Source organism: Lampetra planeri, chromosome 19 (genome assembly GCF_965212315.1).
Source record: "Lampetra planeri chromosome 19, kcLamPlan1.2.h2, whole genome shotgun sequence".
Lineage (NCBI taxonomy): Eukaryota > Metazoa > Chordata > Hyperoartia > Petromyzontiformes > Petromyzontidae > Lampetra > Lampetra planeri.
The window spans coordinates 7,225,648-7,246,925 of NC_136125.1; the positions used below are offsets into that span (position 1 = coordinate 7,225,648).

Genomic DNA, 21,278 nt, shown 5'->3' on the forward strand with positions numbered 1-21,278 from the left:
CTGCAGTCACGAAAGCTTTAAGTCAAGATTTAATGTATATCTTCTCAATGGGCCTGTTATAGCCTGGCGGAATGACGGTTTCCAGTTAGTAATATTTCACTGATTGCCATAATAAAAAAAGCCCGAGTAATCATTAAAAATGTTCTGAATAACATTTCCAATAATTGTTTTTGTTGTGTAGGATAAATATTCATGATGATTTATGCCCTTTGTCAATAACACTGATGTATGAAGGGCTCTCCATACCCTTGTTCGTCAGGTGGGTGGTTTAACCATATTTCACTAAGCTGGTCAATCAGAGCTGGTGAAGGGGGGAGGCCTCGGATCGGCTCAGATTTTTATCGCCACCGATATTAGACACGTGTCCTGGGAATCAAACTCAAATTCACCAGATTCATAGCGCAGTTCGCTAACCACTGCACTTGCCTTACCGCTAATAAAACATCCTGTACAGTACTGTAATTGGAAGCCCGTGAAATTCATATTATTTCCCTGGGTCCCTGATCCTCTGGTGGCATTAAAGGACAAGAGGGTCATCATGACACGTGGGTTTCAGATGTATTTACCTCGTGGGTGAAGTGTACTGCTTGATACAATTTGGTAACGAAAAAAAACTTGTCAAAAACCCCTAAGCAAATCGGATTATTTTCACACATTTTAAAACGGCACATTGCACTAAACAGGTTTACATTATCTCATGTAATAAAACAAAAATCTTATTTCACCATACGACTTAGGTTTCATATCTTGCATGTGATGAAACAGGGTAACATTATTTATCGTGAAAAAGATCTATTGGGGGTACAGCAGTTGATATCTTGAAGACATTTTTGGCCAAAATAATTCTGCTGCTCTATTTAAGACCGGGAGCCAGAGCAGAGCCTCAACATTCTGGCGAATTGCCCGATGATGCTGGATGCAATTACCAGCGAAACGTCGTACTCAAAAATTGTAAATGTTGTGGTTTCACGCTTCAACACACCGGTGGGCTAAAGCAGTGAACTATTTGTCTTTTGTCAACGTGACACTTTTTTTGCTGATTGGCCGTGTCGGGTGGTGGAGGGTTACGACACATTTATAAATAACGCGATCTAAACCCAAAAACGTTGATTATGCAAAATAATTCTGTTGAACGTCGATATTCCTCCACGTCAAGCTAAAGGGACGTTGCACCGAACGCGTGCGATGTTCGTTTCAATAATCCTGTAATCATGTCCATGTGGGTATCGCACATTTCCCGATGCAATTCAATAAAAAACGATTGCACTAAAAACAGGTTGTTAAAATGTCTCAAGTGAGATTACATATTGAGGTTAGTTTGTTTCTGAATTTTGTATGGGGGGGGAAGGGGATAACATTAAAAACAAACGTTTAAATTTCGATTTAAAGCTTTCGTGACTGCAGGGATTCATCTTCTTGGTTCTTTCGGTAAAGTCACGTAGAAGGGAAATAATAAAAATACAACATAATAAAATAATTCTCACGCTTCGGCCACAACGCAAGCAGCCGTCCTCAGGTGAAGAACAGGTCTGTCGGAAAGACAGCGTCTGAATGCGTTGTGGCCGAAACGTCGTGAGAATTATTTTATTAAGTTGTATTTTTATTATTTCCCTTCTACGTGACTTTACCGAAAGAACCAAGATGATTTAACGTTTAAATGTTAATGATCATGTAAAAATAGAACGGGATACGTTATTCGAACGCATAGATGTCCATGCTTCCACGTATATGCTCCTGCCCATTAAGTAACGGTAGTAGTACGGGGTGGTCCAGATGTCTTGTGACCCCCTCCCCATTTAAAACTTTATATTTTTCAGTAAGGTTTAATTAAAACAGAAATTAATATGCAAAAGGAAACAATGTAATGGGATCAATTAATTGGGGGGGGGGGGTCAGAAGACATGGACCACCCTGTACAGTAGGAATGTGCGTCGTACATAACATGAATGTTAAGAATGTTAAGACTTTCATTTATTTATTCCCAACAAATTATTTGGCGATGCTATTGGCGATGCTGCGTAAGACTGCTGCGCTGCGAAGCGGTACAAATGCACGAATATCAACAACAGCAACAGAAGCAACACCAACCAAAAAAAACCACTCAACACGTTCGCCAATGACATTTGCCTCGAAATGCAAATAAATATCGACAGTGCGCAACGAGGAGGAGGAAGAAAGAGGGGCCCATCGGCCGAAACGTCGTGGGCCAATATTATCACACAACCATTGCCGTTCCACGTTCACCCCCCCCCCCTACGCAACATGCCGGCGCAGAATCCCGCACGCGAATGACATCACGGCCAATGTCTGCTGCCATGGGGTGGGGGGGGTTGTGGGGGGGTGCGGGGGTTGTGGGGGGGTGCGGGGGTTGTGGGGGGGTGCGGGGGGTGCGGGGTGCGGGGGGTGCGGGGGGGTGCGGGGGGTGATTGGGGGGTGGGGGGTGATTGGGGGGTGGGGGGTGGTTGGGGGAGGTGGTTGGGGGGTGGTGGGGGTGGTTGGGGGGGGTTGGGGGGGGTGGTTGGGGGGGAGTGTGGGGGGTGGTTGGGGGGGTGTGGGGGGTGGTTGGGGGGGTGGGGGCCGCCTCCTCCCCCCTCCGCTGATTCCCCAGAGCACCGCCCGCCCGCCCGCCCGGCTCTGCCTGACGCTTCGCCGGCGTCCTCCGCGTCTGTAGCGGCGGCGGCGGCCACACAAACCCGGCCGCCATCAACAACAACAACATCATCGCTGCCGCCACCAGCAGCAGCAGCAATGATGATGATGATGGCCACCACCACCACCATGACAACCGTGGCTGAGCAGCGGCCTCCCGACCCGGAGCCTCCGGAGGAGATGGGCGGCCGGTTGCTGGAGCTGCTCTCGGGCTCGGCGCTCGGCGCAAAGTATCACCGACTGTTCGCCGGCCTCGACAGCGGTATCAGGTGAAGGAGACATCGGGGAGGACGAGGAGAGACGAGGATGATGATGATGATGAGGGAACACGGAGAAGAGGGCATGCGATGCCAGTGGTTGTTGGGTGTAATTCGGTGGGCACACCGTGGCTGATGTTGGTTGACCGGCGTTTCCTAGCGCGGTCGTACCGGGAGAGAGCGATGCTGCCCGGGGTGGATTGCTGGCCTAGGCCGCGGTGTCCGTTACGGTCGTGTAGGCCGCACTGATTGTGGGGGGGGGGGGGTGTATTTTTGTTTTGTTTTCAATTGTTTATTTCTTCATTGGTGGTGCTGTGGTCGTCGTAACTTGTCGTGTTCTACTGACTAAGGGATGCAACTGCTGGCGGTGTCGATCGGCAAACGCGAGCTAGGAGCTGCTCGATATTTAAACCATTATGCCTCGACACGACACTTCCGTGTGATAACCGCTCGGTGTTTGTATCTCAATGGAGGGCTCTCGATCGCCGTGTTATTTTTTAAATTTACACAACGTTCGCAATAGATGCATTATCCTTGATGTTTATACCCCCCGCTGCCTCGCTAGTTGATGTTAGAAAAAAAAGAGACGCCTTCTGTCAAGCCCAAGGCTGGGGAGGTGGGGGGAAGTGTTGAGCTGAGAACCATTGTTTTCGTACTGTATCGTTATTACGGTATTGGGTTTTTTTTAAGTTGCACAATTATAGCTCATTAAATTATCACTTTCGGCACAATGTATAAGCTTTTAGCCAGATAATTAGGCTTACGAACACAGTGATATATCTTGCCACTTTGGACCCAGTGATAAAAGATGATCGCATGAAATTTACTCCACAGTGAGGGCCTGATTACCGTTTTATCAAGCAAATAATCGATTGATTATTCCACTAACGGTCTTAGGTCATGCGTTTTATCATTGTTTATTACACGTGTAATCTATTACAATTACAGCAGCATTCCGTGAAATTACAACTATAATGTGATCGCGATTAATTACGAATAAAGGGCTGTATTTACAGGGTTACTGTTTATTTTTCACTGCTCCTAAAAGCCAAATTAATTTTACAAAATTGGTTGTTACTGTGCAGCGCCGTCTGATATGCAACGCGCTTGGGAAGGCCTTCATCCAGCAGTGGATTTATAATCATATAACAGGGTCACTCGGAGCATGCGTTTGATGAGAGCTCTTCTTCGGTTCACTGTCCCTCGGCTCTCAATTGATTTCAACCTTTTAATTTAGCCCATCATCATCTCTTTGGTGGACGATAAAAATGAGTACCACTTTGTGGGAAATTATTAGTCGTTGGTCTGTGGACAGACTTTCCCCCGTACAGTAATAGGAAAGCAGAATTTTCACCACGGACTCATCCAATGAGATGTGGCACCCTCATTTGATCAGGCAGGACACTGTTTCCTCCTCTTTATGCCAGGACTATATTTGGCCTGATATTGCTAATTCATTAACAGTGGCTACGTTGAATCAGCTTCCTTTGGGTTTACTTGGGGGGGGGGGGGAGGGTTTGTTTCAATTTAGCCTTTGTAAATAAATAAAATCAAGCACACACGGCTTAGAACTGCTTGTTCAGACTGCAAATCAATTGGAGGAATGAATAAAAAGTTTCTCATTCACTCTGACCTGGCCTTGAATGAGATTAATGTTTTAAAGGTGTATTATTTTATATGTCCATTCATTTTTCTTGGTTTCTTTATTTACAACACGTAAGCAAGCAAAACATGTCATGGTCTTGGGTATAATACATTTTTAATGGCTTTCATTTTGGAGCAATCTGATTAATAACCACAAATATTTAACTTAAATAAGCATCACTTAATTGAGAAAAAGCTCATTGGAGGCACAGCAATTATATTACGGTTTCTGTGCTGTAGGCTTTGTATTAAAGACTGCTATGTACAGGGGAAACAATGTCCATTCACTGCATTGATTGTGCAACCTTCCATCGTCACGTCTATGTTTAGTCCGGACAGCTGCTCGCACTTTTAGTTTATGAAAACAAAATCGGGCGAAGGGGGCGAAAAGACACAACTTGCACACACACACGTCTGTTCGATACTACACATAGCGCCATTGCAATGTACTGCACTCGTCCTATCGGCTGCTGTAAAAAATACATGGCAAATACATATAGACAATTGTGACTTATATGTATTCTGATGAAGTCCTAGTAGGACTAGGAATCTTGACAATTGACACATATAGTCGAGTCTATGATTATGACAGGGGAGAGGTGGTGATGTGGGTAGGGCACTGCTAAGAACCTGAGTTAGATTCCTGGCCACATCTGGGATAATTTTTAGAATTATAATGGAACTGGTCCTTATTGTCCAAGGACACTCTTTGATAATCTGCACCGACGTTCATAGTGAAGTATGATCAAATAATCCCCATAACAGACACGGTGTGGTGGGGTCTTCATCCATCTGAAGACCAAATATTTAATAATGTCAGTGTCCAAAATGATAGCCCTTAGGTTGATTTATTTCATTTGTAGGGTAGGGTCAGCCCAAGTTCTACAGTGATCGTGTGCTGAACGCTTCAAAATCTGATCACAATCTTCAACGAAGCAAGTAATTTATTTCCACTGGAGTGTGACACTTAAGCTGCGAGAATGCAGGCCAAAGCCTGCTGACAGTTTTGCATGGACATTGTTCAGTTTGGCGGCTGCAAACCGAATTCCCTCCATACCGCCCTGCGTGCCCATGCACTTGCCAAGCGGATAAAAGGAATTAGCATATAGGTGTGTAAAAATGCCGAGCTAAGCATTCCACGCGCGGGTTACGTCAGCTGGAATGCGGCTCCCGTTGCAAGCGGCGGGTGGTAAACAGAGAGCAATCGATTGAGTAAATAAATAATGAAACAAACCATCAAATATTTCCTTTAAAAAAAATCTCTGTCCACTGAGGACGCGTCAGCGATGCGTTTAAATATTAAAATTCCACGCACGTGTTCTGTGTTGAGCGAGCATCCATGCTTGGTTTCAGCCTGTATAATGACACTGTCTGACTGGGCCCTACTGAAAGGATTGAATGTAGTATTATGAAAATTGTTTATATTGTTTATCTTTTAACCATTGTTGGTATAATTACTATTTGGAAAAAAATCCTGACATGTAAACTGCATTCATCACACCTGACCTTCGCAGTGGGATGGTCATGAAAGATTATTATTCATGTGCAGTGGCAAGTCATGATTTTTTATGATAATTATGTGCCCTGGAAAGCCTTGCCGAGTCTCCAGACTCTTATTCAGGAGGGTCCTGCTACATTGGGATGTTTGGCCATTATTAGTGATGACTGTTTGGCTTCGTGTGGAGGGGAAACTGGTGTACCTGGAAAAACTCAACACCCATTGCTCCATCTCTGTGGTGGACATGCCTCTTGTTTCTCTGCTTTGACTACCACTCCGTTGGTAATTTTGATCACCGGCCATCATCCGTATGCTGCCCAGTCGATTAATTGCGTGGAATTCTCCGAATATGTGGCCAATTCCACCAGGGCACAATGGCTCGCTCAGATAATGCCATGTGATGTTGTTTATGTGTGCAAAAGTCTTTTGTGTCCACACAGCACGCTCTTCTAGCCGGTGAGATTTGATAGGAGCCGACAAATTCTGAAAGCATGACCCAGCGCATATACTGCGGGGCTTCTCACCCGTGCAAAACAGTTACCCTTTATTTATCGTCAAATATTTATGTACAACGAGGCGGGATCCCATTGAGACTGATGGGCTCTTTTTTTCAAAGGAGACCTGGGTCACACGGCAATACAGAACAAATTCACATCAGTTCACAACAATTTATAGTATTTTTCCATTTCCTTTCATTCGTGCAATAATCCCATCACTGCATCTCCATGGTGGTCATTTTCTGGGGCGTGCTCTCTCCTTGGGCTGCCATTCCGTTACCTGGATTGACCATGTATCCTTATGACCTCGGTGTCCTGCCCAAGCCCATTAAGTTTATCAACCGGCAACATAAAAAATATCCGACGTGCATTTGTTCCCTGGTCCATGTGTTGCCCTTTCTATGTTTTGGTGTAATTCCATGCATCCATCTCTCCATGATCCTTTGCACAATTTACAGCCATGTCGCTGAGCCACACTCCACAGCTGGTGATACACAATGGTTGAAAACTTTCCTCTTAAGGCACAATCGTATATGACTGTCTTTCATTTCATATTGAAATGCTAAAATAAAATAAAAACCCGTATGTAGCAGGATCTTCATGAAAACCAGTCATTTGACGCAGTGTGGCTTTCCTGGATAAATATATAATTATTATACCATACATGTGATGGTGTCCACATAGGCCATCGTTCAAACGACTGAACATGTGAAAATGTGAAAGTGTCAAATCTGGACTGTAGGGTGGATGGGGCAGCACAGTTCAAGGCAATTATCCAATGACCTTCTGATATTCTCAGACTCGTGTAGTGTCTACCAACGTCACACAATAAAAGGACTTGCCCATTAAAGTGATATACGTTCATAACATTCCCAGAATTTCTTTTTAAATGCATCAGTTTACCGAGAGGTTATTGACAAGAAAAATATAAGGAATTTCAAGATGTTTTTAGCCAATTAATGAGTAATGAGTTATACATGTGGGAGGCAATCGGAGCACCAAGAGAAACCCATGCACACAAGGGGACAACACTCTATCCTCATACAAATGGAAACAGATGGAGGGAAATTAGTCCACTTACCATTACCGCCTTCTCGTGAGCCAGGGTATGGTGTCTCACGTGCCCACGGGAAGGGGAGTTTCACAAACATTTGTGTGTTCCACCAACCCTCACTGCCTCCACGGTGCTGGCTTACAGGCATTGATGTACAGGATACTGTTGCGAATATTTATGCAAGGTTGATGAATCCTATTGACCATGATGAAATGCAGGCATTGTTTTCATGTTGGCACAAATGTGTTGAAAAGGAATGGAGACCGTGTTGATAGACAGCCAAAATGGTCATGACATTCCCATGAATGAACGTCAAAATAATTTTCATCGTTTCGATAAAAAATAATACTTTTCAGTTTAACACGTAGGCTTTCGCGACCAATATTATTCATAATCAACGTTTTTGGGTTAGATCGCGTTATTTACCACTCACCATTCTGGCGAATTGCTCGATGATGCTGGATGCAATTACCAGCGAAACGTCGTACTAAAAAATTGTAAATGTTGTGGTTTCACGCTTCAACACACCGGTGGGCTAAAGCAGTGAACTATTTGTCTTTTGTCAACGTGACACTTTTTTGCTGATTGGCCGTGTCGGGTGGTGGAGGGTTACGACACATTTATAAATAACACGATCTAACCCAAAAAACGTTGATTATGAAGAATACTTTTAATGAATATGATGATGTACTTTTAGGGCATCCCTCATAAGATACAATATTTATTATTGTAAAACAATGTTGTCGTTTTAGGAGTACCCTACGTGCTTTCTGAGCATGTGGCACAGTGATTATCGCGCTGCTATTAAAGCCTAACTTTGGGTCCTGTGAACAGCTGACACCAGTGATGAGTCCTATCTGACCCTGTCCTGAGCTTCTCCTACACCAACCTGCACTGACCAGCGCAGTAACGTCCAATCAAACGACCCTCATACCCTAATAGTATGGACAGGCCTTCATCCAGTAGTAGATTAACATAAGCCTGTACATTGTGTATGCATGTGGGCTATTTAAACGGCCAGTTTTTTAGTTTAGCACGTAGGCTTGTATTTATCACATTTTTTGGTATTAACAATATGATAAAATCAGTTGTTTAAGGGCAACAACACTGTAGATTCAAATTTTTATTAGATATATTTGGATTAAATGTCGTGTTTTTTTCATGAGTAAGTTCATGTTTTTATGTGATGTTTCCCCCAACCCCACACTTTTTCAGAGCCAGAAAGAATGCGATTAACAAGAAGAAGTTAAAGAAGAAACAGAGGCCAAAGTCAAAAACCAAACAGAAGTCTAAGGTTTGTGAGTCATCACCGACTACCATTCTGTCCTGTCGTGCATCTGTATCAACCCCTGCCCTTGGTGATTGCTAATTCCATGGAAATCCGTTTCATAGATATGACATTTTCTGACATTGGGCTGTCCTATACGAGGTTGGAAAAGTCTTAAAAGTCGAATTTGGAAGCTTCCTAATGGCATCATTGCAATGACGCTATGTTACACATTATTAGGGTGATGCTGCAGTTATGTCAGTGGTGCACTGCTAACTGTGGCAGTCTTTTTATTCGCTCATTAAGGAGCTTTAAACTGTTGGCGGACAGCCCAGAATTCCGTGACCGTCAAAGTGCAGATCTACTCGGGGTGCGACAATTCTCCCCCCACCACTCAGCAGTTAATTATTGGTATTAGGGGTCACGATATAATCCCATTCTTGTTTTTAACGTTATTTGTGAATGTTGGAACCACAAGTGTCTCCGGTGAATGCGGTGACTAAGGAGATTACCTAATGGCAGATGGTGGGATACTGTCAGGCCAGTTTTTTGGAGGTTGCGTCTCCACTGCAAAAGCTGAGGGACTTGGAGAAAGCCTTTAATAGTGAGGTGTGGTGGCATCAATGGCCTTGACCATGGCGACAGCTTGACCTTTATCTGGTGGTGAGTGGGGGTCACATTAAATCATTACCTACAACATCATGAGTCATAATTTTTGGGTGTCTTGTTCCATTCTGTGGATGCCACTCGGTTGTTAGTCTTGACCACCGATTAGTTAGGCATATAATGGTACGTTGATTCATCGATTGAATCAAATCTTACATTCGCATATAATCATCATCATTAGCAATGATTCATCCACTGCTGGATGAAGGTCTTCCCAAGCCGTCGCTGTCTCTCGCAGGCTTGCGATGCACGGATCCGGCGAGCTCCCGCGCACGAGATGATATTGTCGATGAAAAATGCCGACCCTTACCCTCGCGATTTTATTGCGGCTATCGCGAGTTCAAGAACCAATACTAATTGATGAATTCACGCTGCATTGCTCCGCCGCTGGCAATGTGCATGACAGAAGCCATCAGGGGTTCCCACCCGCGGCGACACTGCCATATCGGCGTCCTGTCGTATTGCACGCAAGGATCGTCGGCACATGTCTCCTGATTTAGCAAAAACTGCCCACACCCAGAGGCGAGTTTGATGACGCCCACTTCTCGGCGGCAAGGTCACTCTGCGCACTGCATAGTGCCCACACGTAGCCTGCTGTGCGTGTGTTAATATGCACGCTGTGTTTGTCATGTTGGGTGGGCATGGCAAGTGTCGGATGTGATAGACCGACGATAATCCATGTAGGGATTGCAGGACCGTGTGTGCGAGCACACAACTGGGCCGGCTTCATCTGCTTTGGCACCACCAAATCAAATCTGTACGTGACAAGAAAACCCACCACCACTGTGAAAATCAATGCAGGCTGGAAATAAATAGATTTAACACCACACACAAAACTGTGCATTGCATGTGCAGAAGTCCTCTCGGCCTGGTGGGATCACCACATTTTCTCAGGTCTTTGAGTCGGTGATCTGAGCAATGACATGGCCACACATTCAGTTATTTTGAGATTGTGGTCTGGATAAGGCTGAGCTTTTGTGCATGCAAAACTTCACACCTTTGTGTGTGTTTTGTTAAATTAATAGGCAGCACTGCACACGTGTTTGAGTTATCCTCAATACTTTCTATGGAAATCCCGCCCCTCATGATATGTAATGGGGAGGGTGCAGTGATTAGCACACATCACCATGAACTCAAAAACCAGAGTTTGATTCCCACCCGTGCAAACATCAGTGGCAAGTGATATTTTAACTTGTTCTGGCCCTGCCTCCTTCTGCACTGACTAGCATGCTGACATTTGGTGAAAACATCCTGCCATGACCAACAGTGCGGCCAGGCCTTCAGCCAGCAGTGGATTGACAAAGGGCCGGTTGTGTATAATTTATATCTTGTATGCAAAGAGTTAATGTGACCCCACCATCCAGTAGATGCTGTTAGATATTCCACAATAGAATAAAATGTACAATTTGTTGAATCAACTTATCATGATTCATTGAATAATTCCAGGTCCACTAAGTAGCCGTACACATTCTATTTGACATAGCGGTCCCGGAATAATAGTTCAGGAATCTTTATGTTATGAATAGAAATACATGCAAATCACCTCCACCTAGACCCACAAAACAAAGAGTAACACGAGTTGTGTTTAAACACGAATTGCATAATTCATGGCCATTACCACGTGTACCTCTGGGCACATTTGCAAAGCGGTGTTGGTCGTAATTGCGATCGTGAAAGAATTATAATTTAGCACAACCACTTACGGCAGGAAATACTCTCACCCGTTGGCTTCGCACACGTGAATTGCACCAGGTTTGGTGATTTTATCGGAAACGTGCATCGGCATTGCTGGAGGATATGGCACGGAAGCTGAAGAGTGTTCAGAGAAGCGTGCACTTGAGAGATGGGAAGAGAGACGCACGGATTAGAGAACATACGCAGATACTCTTAGGTTTTTTCGGTAAAGTCACGTAGGTAAAAAATAAAATTAAAATTTAAAAAAGTTAAGTATTTTACTTTTTATTAATTTTATTAATTTTAATAAAAGTAAAGTATTTTACTTTTATTAATTTTATTTTTTTACCTACTTGACTTTACCGAAAAACCTAAGAGTATGAATCTTTGCAGTCACGAAAGCTTCAAATCTAACATACGCAGATTACAGACGTCGTGTTGACTGTTGAGAGAAGTATGTGGCATTGCATAGGACACGCCGCCGTAGGCGATGGTGGTCGGTGGTCGAGAATATTGACGCAGTGACAGCCAAGGAAGGGAATGGCGCCCAAGAGGACGTCCATCGTGCAGACAGAACGCTGAAACTAGTTGCCGTGCAGGTGCTGGGCGGACTGTTACATCGCAGAACCATGATAGATGGCGACAAAATCAGGGAGACTTTTTCATCCAGCAGTGGATTGATTGTGGCTGATAATGTTGATGAAAATGTTTGAGCCGGCGCTGTTCCAGAACAAAGCTGGGCTGAAGAGTCCATGTCCCAATGGCAGCCTTATACAGGAACGCCATTCTTGATTGGTTCTCAAAGTGGCACGAGCCCCATATTTGTTTATCTTTGAACTTTCGCACGGGCTGACCCCCGAAACAGGTGATGATGTTACAGGGTCAACACTGAATATATTTAATAAATATACTTTTTCTTAAACTAGTCGGTGGGATTGCAGAACTTGGAGCGGGATCGCGATGACACGAGATGGCCTTCATCCTTCAGTGGATCAACTGTGGCTGATGATGGTGGTTTAATGTGTTCCATGGCTTTCACTAACATTTGTCAAACTACTTTTGAGGATTGCTTAGTCCTGGTACATTGTTACATTTGCGCAACATTGCTGCACAGTTGTAATATGTGGACAATTGGTAGAGTAAGAGACTAATAGCTGGCCAGAAACACGTTTTGGTTTCAAAGGAGAGTGCTGGAAATACGCTGGTCTAATAGAATGACAAATGAAGACGTATTACAGAGAGCAAAGCAGAGTTGTGAACTTATAAAGGTTACAGCAATAGGGAAGTCAACATTTTTGGCACACGCGAATGGACAAGATGGCTTTAGCAAACTTTTCATTGCTGGTAAGATTGAGGGCAGGAGATCGAATGGGAGATGAACAAGTGAGCATCTGGATAATAGATTGTTGGTGGTTTGGTTAACACGGACAGGCAAAGTGTGGCATGTTACAAGAGACAAGGGACAGCAAGACACGGAGAATGCGACACTTTGAGATTGTAACACTAGTCATCATCAGCCATGATTTATCCACTGCTGGATCAAGGCCTCCGCAAATCATCAGCATCATGGTACAGCGATACAACAAGCCATCTCGCACCGACACACGAGCTGATTTTATTTCACCATCTGCATAGTGGTCATACCCCTGGGTGTTTAAAATTGGATGGTTTGGTACGAAACCATGAATTTTGATGGCTTTGTGACCATGGGAACACAGACTGGGGCCCTGGTGCACTTTTTGTGCCAGAACTTGGGCTGTTCCTGGGCCATCATTCCTGCTCTCGTTTTCTATTTTTACAATTGCATGTCCGACCTGCGGCAGGGCTTTGCTAAGCCAGTGCAGCGCAGGTCTCCGGAAGCGCGGGGGGTTACTTTTTCACCGCACAAGGCGAGCTGTGTCGCTGACGTCGCGTGCAACGTCATGGCGTCAAGGCGCGTGTAGATGACGCCGTGTTTGGGTCGCAACCGAGTTAACGTCGCGCAAATTGTGCGTGCCGTTAGCACCGCCCCTAGCACGGCTTGAACCGGAGGTAGATGCGCATGTCTTGTGAGGCCGGCAGCATAAAGCTCGCTTCGGGGCTCAGCTTGGTAAAATCCCAATGGAAAGCCGCCGCCACTTGTGTGCTGTACTGGCCCTGGGCTCGGTAGTGCTCTGTGCTCAGATGTCCAGGTGGAAAAGGGAAAATAGGTGATGGAAACGAGGCTTGAGTGCAGCTATCTGGCCCTGGGTGGCCTGCTCTTACTGGGTGGGTCATTGGTTAGTCGAGCTTTTTCTTCCCAAAAAAAAGAGAGCTAAAGGCGGCCTTCTATAATCCGCCGTGCAATTAGCGCGACGGCAACGTGCCAGGAGGTCTGCTATGGCCATTAGATCATGCTTGGAAAGCACAGGGTCACATTGGTTGTGTTTGAGGCTTAGCCGCTATGGTGAGGATGATGAGTCATAACGCAAGTTTAATTTCTCTAAATACGTTACGCGTATTTTTACAGTAGTAGGCCCGCACGGGTTGCATTGAGAATATTTAGCCCCCCCAATGTGTCAGCAAAAACCTTTAAGTGTTGTCTTTTTTTTGGGCATTGGCTATGCTTTCGTGGAATTATGTTTCTCTCGTTGGTCTGGTCTTTGATCGCGATGATGTGAGCCGAGTGGACTACACTCGGGATCGTTTGAAATTTCTGTCTGATGTGTCACCGCAATGTTGTGAAATTTTACTATCGAAAAGCTTAAGGCTTAGTGCAGCACAATATGCACAGATGAGTGAGTTTATTTAACGGTTATGGTTTAATATAAGAATTCAGGCAAGGTGGTGAAGTGGTAACGCTCGTGCCTCAACAAGCAGGGCCTGGGTTCAATTTCCGACTTGGGTGCCTTTCTGTATGGAGGTTTGTATTTTCTACCCTTTTTTCGCGTAGGGTGATCTCTTATTTCTCTGGTTTCCTCTCATATCTCCAGCAATATACAATGTACATGATTTTGAGCAAACACCTGCAAGTTACCCAATTGAGGATGAAAACTCGCAACATCGCCCTCCTACTGCAACAAAAACTTGGCAAGATCCTGCAAAAAAGGGTCTTGAGGTGTTCCTAGGTAAACAAGAATAATAATATATTCTTGGTTCTTTCGGTAAAGTCACGTAGAGGGGAAATAATAAAGTAATATAAATATATTTATGTATATTATTTTATAAAAAAATATTCATATTATTTTATTATGTCCCTTTACTTTATTATTTCCCTTCTACGTGACTTTACCGAAAGAACCAAGAATATGAATCCCTGCAGTCACGAAAGCTTTAAATCAAAGAATAATAATAAGAACAATATTCATAATTTGTCTTTTTTACAACCCCGGCAAGCGCTATGCATTGAGTGGGGGTTGGGCTGGTGTGTCGTATGTAGATGTTCAATACATAAATTAGTTGGTTCATAAATTAAGAGGTTATTTACGTTTCATTCACATTCACCAATCAGCCGTCGTCCGTGTATAATGGTCAGAGTTATGAAGACGCTATTATTTATTTACATTGCGACGACGTTTCTCGTGGAAATTGACCGCGTGTTGGGCGACGCTAAAACTCAGAAATAATAAAAAGAATTCTACATTAATCAAAATGTCTAGCAAAGAGCATCCTGAAGCTTTTCAGTGCTCAAGAGTGGAATGCATTTAGATACTGGCAATACAATTTGCACAATTTGTTGTGCAATGCATTTCATGCTTGTATATCAACTCAAACGGGATGCAGCGGTGGCGCTGTGGTTTGGGCACTGTACTATGAAATCTGGTGAACTGAATTGAATGCCCAGCCAGGGCTAACATCAGTGGCGAGTGATAGCTGTACCAATCTTGGGTATCTCCTTCACCAACCCGCACCGACTCGCATGCCTATTAACTTTATTTGCCCAGGAAAGCTACGCTGAGTCTCGCGACTTTTTCCCATGAGGTTCCTGCCCAGTTTTCTCAATAGGGGGGCGATGATTGAGTTGAGTAATTTGCGGGTTATTTTTTTGACCTTTGGCTTCAACTTCCACTGAAGCAGATGGTGCGTAGTATTTTTACGGCTATTAATCAGGGCAGCCGGCTGGATTCGAACCGTGAACCTCTGCAACAAGCGGGGCAAACGCACTACCACTCGGCCACATCACTGCTCCTGAATTCTGATCAAAGAAAGATGAAGTATGGTCACACAAACCCACCCACCCCCCACGACTGGCACAGCCTGGGAAGGCCTTCATCCCTGAGTGAATCAACAAATTGTTGAACTGCACCCGCTGCCTGAAGTGAAGCAACGTTGGCCAGGTGCAATGGTTTCACGCTGAGTAAGAGTGTGTGCAAGCCGAACCCTGCCCCCGCCCCCGGCCCACCCTTAGCCAGTGAGCATTCCTACCCCCATATCTCACATTTGACGTCGTCATTTTTATTGAGAAATCGGTCTTTTTCTGTCATGGATAATTCGAGATGAACCGTAAGCGAGTGTTCTTTAACCCAGCTGTGCAATTCCTTTAGCCTTAATGTAATTGGGCCAAGCGTTGAAGGGTAAAATATGTAAATGCCTCGCCCGGATGTTACACATTAACCACAAGCCAAATATAGCGGGAAAAGCAAAAGTGGGGCACTTATTTGACTGTACACTACTCTCTCTAGTTGTTTTTGCAGTAAGATTCGCTTAATTCAATTTGTCACTCTTTATGTTAAGCGAAATTGGGCAGGCGTAATAATGGATGTTTTGAAACTGATAGAAATCTACTAATGGTACGTGAAGTTGGTAATTTAGCGCATTGCACGGTTTTGAATGATTCTTTTTGCAGCAGTGTAATGTCACATACACGCAAGGGTGCGTTTTTTATCCGTGCCTTAGTTGGACACACCAAAAACTACTCTTCTGTTGAGCCGACTCGCAGACCGAATTGGTTCATGCCATTACCGACGACCTACGGCACAAGGACCGACAACGTTTCTATAGTAGCTCTCCACCACACCTCTGCCCTCAGCCGGATGTCTTGTGTAAGGGAAGCTACCTTCGTGTGTAGGTTTTTCCCGGTTGTGCTGCGTAGCTTTATGTTCTTGGGCTGGTTGTATCACGCGTTGTTCGGCGCGACATCGATGTTCTTCCGCAACCGATGAGCTCCCAGCGTGTGGAGCGAAACGTCAGACAGACATCGTGCCAAACGACGTGCGGTAACAACCTGAAGACACTGCGGAGAGGTGGACGGCACAATGGCGGAAACAAACGTAGTGGCGTTGTTGTTGTTGTGGGTCTCGCTGTCGCCGTAATTAATGGCGCGTTTTCTCCACCCCCAATAAAACGTCGGAGATGACATCGGCGAGTGAAGCAGCTCTCGAAAGCGGCCGACGATAATTGAATGGGGCTGGGTGGTAGGAGGGCAGTGGCTTTGTAGACAATATGCTTTTGGGCTGTATACGTTGGTGTAATGTAAGCACTGTGCGTACAAGACGTGACTTTCACCATTCAAATATTCAAGAAACATTGAAAAAAATAAAATGGGTCATAATAAGACCGGCTGCATTTTAACCAATGCACGTGTGACGTGCCTTCTCAAAGAGCGCACCATTTAAAATATTCCATTAGATTAACCTGCCTGTCTTCTCAAGCTCCCAGTCTGGTTAATTGGCTTAGGGCTATTCAAATATCATTATCATCTGCAAACCTTACGTCAGGACTAGTTATTTATAATGGAGCTTTGTGCACTGGGATTTATACTACATGCGTGAGCAATGATGCAGGTTTGGTGACGACAAAAAATATTTTCTTGGCCTTGGAAGTGCCGTGGCATCGTTTGCTCAAGTGGATCATGAAGATGCCGTTTTGTGTGGGAGAGGCTCTGGTTATTGGCTTCGCCTGAAATCATTAGGGCGTTGGTGTCGACACCTGCTGCCGTCTAGAGAAATATGACGGCCCTGCACGTGTGTGTACGTGTTTTTCTATTGTGTTTTATTGATGAATGTCAGAGTAGAATGAGATGAGACAGGAGTGTGAGGCTTGGGCGAAACCATTTTAGCATGGCTTAAAGTGATGAAGAACCAAATTACATTTTGATGTAATTTGCCAAGTTGCGGGTAGCAGAGGGTGATCGGAAAAATCTATTGTTGTCATGTACTTCTGTGCTCCAACATCAATGCTTGCCGGCTTAACCAACGCGTGCTGACCAACGTGGTGAAGTATGGTCAAACAATGTGGTGAGGCCCTCATCCAGCAGAGGTTTGACAAAGGGTTTTTTTTGCATACTCATTTATGTTTCTCGTGATCGGTTTATGTAAAACCTCGCCACTGTCTCAGCCCAGTGGGTTTGGGAGTTTTACAAATCTCTGCGTGATCCACCAAGCATCGCACGGGATCACAAAATAAGTTGGAGGTTAAAATCCAGTGACCAGTCCTCATTAATACTGCGGGCGAATGAACCATAAAAATAAACACTGTCTGCTTCACTGTGGATGTTAGATATCTCGTGACGTCGTTCGCAAGAAAGTCGTGGCATTGTGCGCTAGCGTCAGGGGTCCACATTTTCTAAACTTCGCCGCCAATTACTCACGTAAAAACTACATAGCAATTATTGCCCCCCACTGTTGCGCACACTTCGCAGGACACTCCTGAAAGAAAATCACGAGACTCGGTGAGGTTTTCCTGGGAAAACGAGCGTCATGAAAATATTAATATTATTAACAGGTTTTGATGGCTGAATGCCTCTGTCAGTGCCTTATCAGGAGTGCCGTGCTCTTGTGTGCCCCAATTTCACACTGGTACCCTTGGGATGCCTGCGGCTCACACACAGCATTTTCAGAGGTTGTTTGTACTGGAATTGACACACAAATAACCTTCAAATCTTTAAAAAAACATGAAGTTTTTTGCCAGTTGTATTGCCGTTGTGCTTTTGGCATCAGGTCCGGAGACGGAGAATTGTTGATTGGAAATGCATTGCCCCATGTTAGAGAACAGCCCAGAAGTACTTCTGATTTGCCTTCCAGTGACCTCTTATCCACAATCTGCGGGGGGGCACTTCCCCACATTCCCCGCCGTGGAAGAGGTCATCACGCGACAGTCAAAACCAAACCGTTATTTTTTCGAATTAAGTAAAAAAAAATAAAAAATTTGCTCTTGATTTTTTTTACGCAGCCAATCAATGGTGCCCAGTCTGATACCAATGATCTCACTACAATTGAGACCCCAGCTTAAGTGTTAGCGGTTAAAACTCCGATTGGATTTTGAATCCGGGAGATCTCGACCGTACCGGCTCAGCATCTCGGACCTCCCAACCACTTCCTTGGCCCCCCGCCCCCCGGCGTTAACGTTCCACTCCTAATCGCGTCGCTCCGCTTTTCGCGGCTCGTCAATCAAGCCCGGCGGGGAGTTGTTGTTTTTTTTAATTCCAAAATGTTTTATTTCATTTTTAACCACCAAAAGAAATCCTTGCCTGCTGCCGGGTTAGAAACGGGAGCTTTTGTAATAGCGTTATGCGTGGCGGATTTCTTGTCATTTGCTCGCGGTAAGCGCATCTAATGGCATGAGGTATTTTATGCCTCTTTTGCACATTGTGGGATTGCTGTGACGTACTGTGCTCGCGTGTGTGTGTGTGCGCGCGCGCGCGTGTGGTTTTTTTGCTGTTATAAATAATGGAGTGTGATGGTTAGATCCGACAGTAGAGGCCAATAAGTAGTCTACACAGGCTTTGAGAGAATTCTATATAAAGCACATCTTCAAGGCAGCTAAGGATGCTCCTTATGGAACAACAAGCTTGTCTCGGTAGATTTACATTCATGATAATAATAATAATAAGTAGAATAACTTATCCAGAAAAGCCACACTGATTCCAAGGACCCTTTCAAAGAGGGTTCTGCTACATTTGGTTTTCATTTGATGTTTTCAGCCAATTTAATGAGGTTGATTTGAAGCTTTCGTGACTGCAGGAATTACTCTTTGGTTCTTTCGGTAAAATCCCGTAGAAGTAAAATAAACTAAATAATAGAATACGACGATTCGATTGCATCACAAGCAGTCGTTTTCAGGTATAACTAAATTTGAGAGAGACAAAACACAGATACAGAGACACACAGCCAGACACACAAGCAGAGAGACAACACAGAGAGAGACACACAACATAGTCTCTCTCTGTGTATGGAGGGAAAAACGCTGCTTAAAATTTTACATGATAAGCCACTTCGTTGAGCTATCATTTGTGGCCAGGTCACTTTTGGGCCTTTCCTGGTAATATAAAATGATAATTAGAAATGTGGGAGGAAACCAGAGTACCCTGAGAAAACCCAACGCACGCGTCATCGGTGATAACACGCAAAGGTCCACAAGAATGGGTGGACGAACCCCGATTTTCTCTACTGCCATTTCCTGGTCTCTCAAAGCACCGCATCACAGGCGGGAGCTGCTACGGCGCTTTAATGCAAGCACAATGCGCGATGTAAGCAGGTCTGTGCATTTTATCCGTAATCCTCGCTCTCCCGCGAAGCTCTGCAACTTCCCAACTAAGCCAAAAACGTGCACCCCTCCTTAGCCACTATTCTATTAAAACGCAGCTTGATGAGGCAGCTGGCAGTCAGTGTGTCTGTAAGGCAGAGTGCTTGTCAACACAAAGGACCTTCAGTGTGCATGTTAGAGAATAACACCGGATGTACTCATTGACCTTACACGACCAAACAACCCCGAATGTGCCTGGTGAAAAATTGTCTCGAGACTACGGTGTGGTCTTCCTACGTAAACAAGTGTAGTAATAATATTCTCGGTGGATCTTGGAAGCTAAGTGGGGTGGGGCTGAGCCTGGTTCGTCCTTCGATGGGCGACCACCATGCACGGAAGGATGTGGGGATATGGGGGCTACGTGGTGGGCAGCATTTGGCAGTCCAGCCAAAATCCGTTGTTGTACTGAACTACCACGCTCTCCGCCTTCACCAACCCCTAATGCAGGCTTGGGCTGCGAGGTGGCTATGAGACAGTGGTCCAGCGATGATTTCTTGAATCTGTCCGTGTGGAGCTTTGACTCTTGCCCCTTCATATGGGTGGTCAGTTCCTTCTGAGTTCTCGGGTTGCATCCCAGAGAACTCGGAATTTCTTGGCCATGCACCCAAATGTAAGTAAGGATACTGCTAATAAAACAGTCTTGAGACTCAATGAGGCTTTCCTTGTTAAATCGATTTACATTTTATTACGATTGGACGGAGAATATAATTCTCGACTAAACTAATGGTAGATAATGAGATTTCTCAACGCAGTGAGAAAAACGTCCTTCGCCGGTCTGTGTGCCTTGTTATTTTGGAATATGACCTCACTTCGTGAATTTCTGTTCAGAATATCCACTTCAGTACATATCAGTTTCTGCATCATTCAGTAAAATGAACAAAAATTAATTAATACTTTTAACCTTTACGGATAACCTGGCAAGTGCCCTTTGACACCAAGATGCCAGGTGTCCTTTTCACAAGACAGACCCTGGGTAAATATTTTTTTTAACGCCGTGCACAAATGTACTGCACGTGACAGGGTCATTGGTCTTACAGTGCCCGGCCCGAGGGGGGCGGTGGGGGGGGGTGAAGGTTTTGAGGGTTGGGAATTTGGGGGTTGGGGGGGTGCTGGGTGATCTAGTCCAGTAACCATCTCACACTCAAATCGATGTCACATCGCTCAGCTCCCCTTCAGTTTAAATTGGAATCTTGCCGTGCCCGGGCAGTGGCCAAGATCATCATCAGCCAATCTTTCCGCTGCTGGATGAAGGACTCCGCCAAGCCAATGCCATCCCCCACAGTGATGCAATGCAACAGTCCCAAACGATCCATTTTGCTTCCTGCACACGAACCGGTTTCATGGCTCCGTCTCCTAGGTGGACGTTCTTCTTCCCTCTTTTGTCTGCTCGCGCTCCCATCTTGAGTCTCTACCAATGGCCGACGGTTGGCTACATACGGTGTGAAAGAAGTTCAACATGCGTACATCGCCGCTTCTTTGTCACGTGTCCTGCTCTAGCCTGCTTCGTGTTATCAGGGTGATGTGGATAACTTTTCGTATTTTCTCTAATCCACGTGGAATCGGCTATGGATCCAGAACCACGGAGACTGTC

At 44.9% G+C, this 21,278-nt stretch overlaps 1 protein-coding gene across 1 annotated transcript in view; it reads left to right on the forward strand.

The window, feature by feature from the left end:
* The first annotated feature begins 2,565 nt into the window (after window positions 1-2,565).
* Window positions 2,566-21,278, forward strand: part of MYCBP2 (MYC binding protein 2) — a 124,823-nt gene continuing 106,110 nt past the window's right edge. The window contains 2 exon segments of the mRNA XM_078602847.1: window positions 2,566-2,918; window positions 8,815-8,893. Coding sequence (XP_078458973.1) covers window positions 2,749-2,918; window positions 8,815-8,893 — 249 coding nt within the window. The 5' untranslated portion in view covers window positions 2,566-2,748.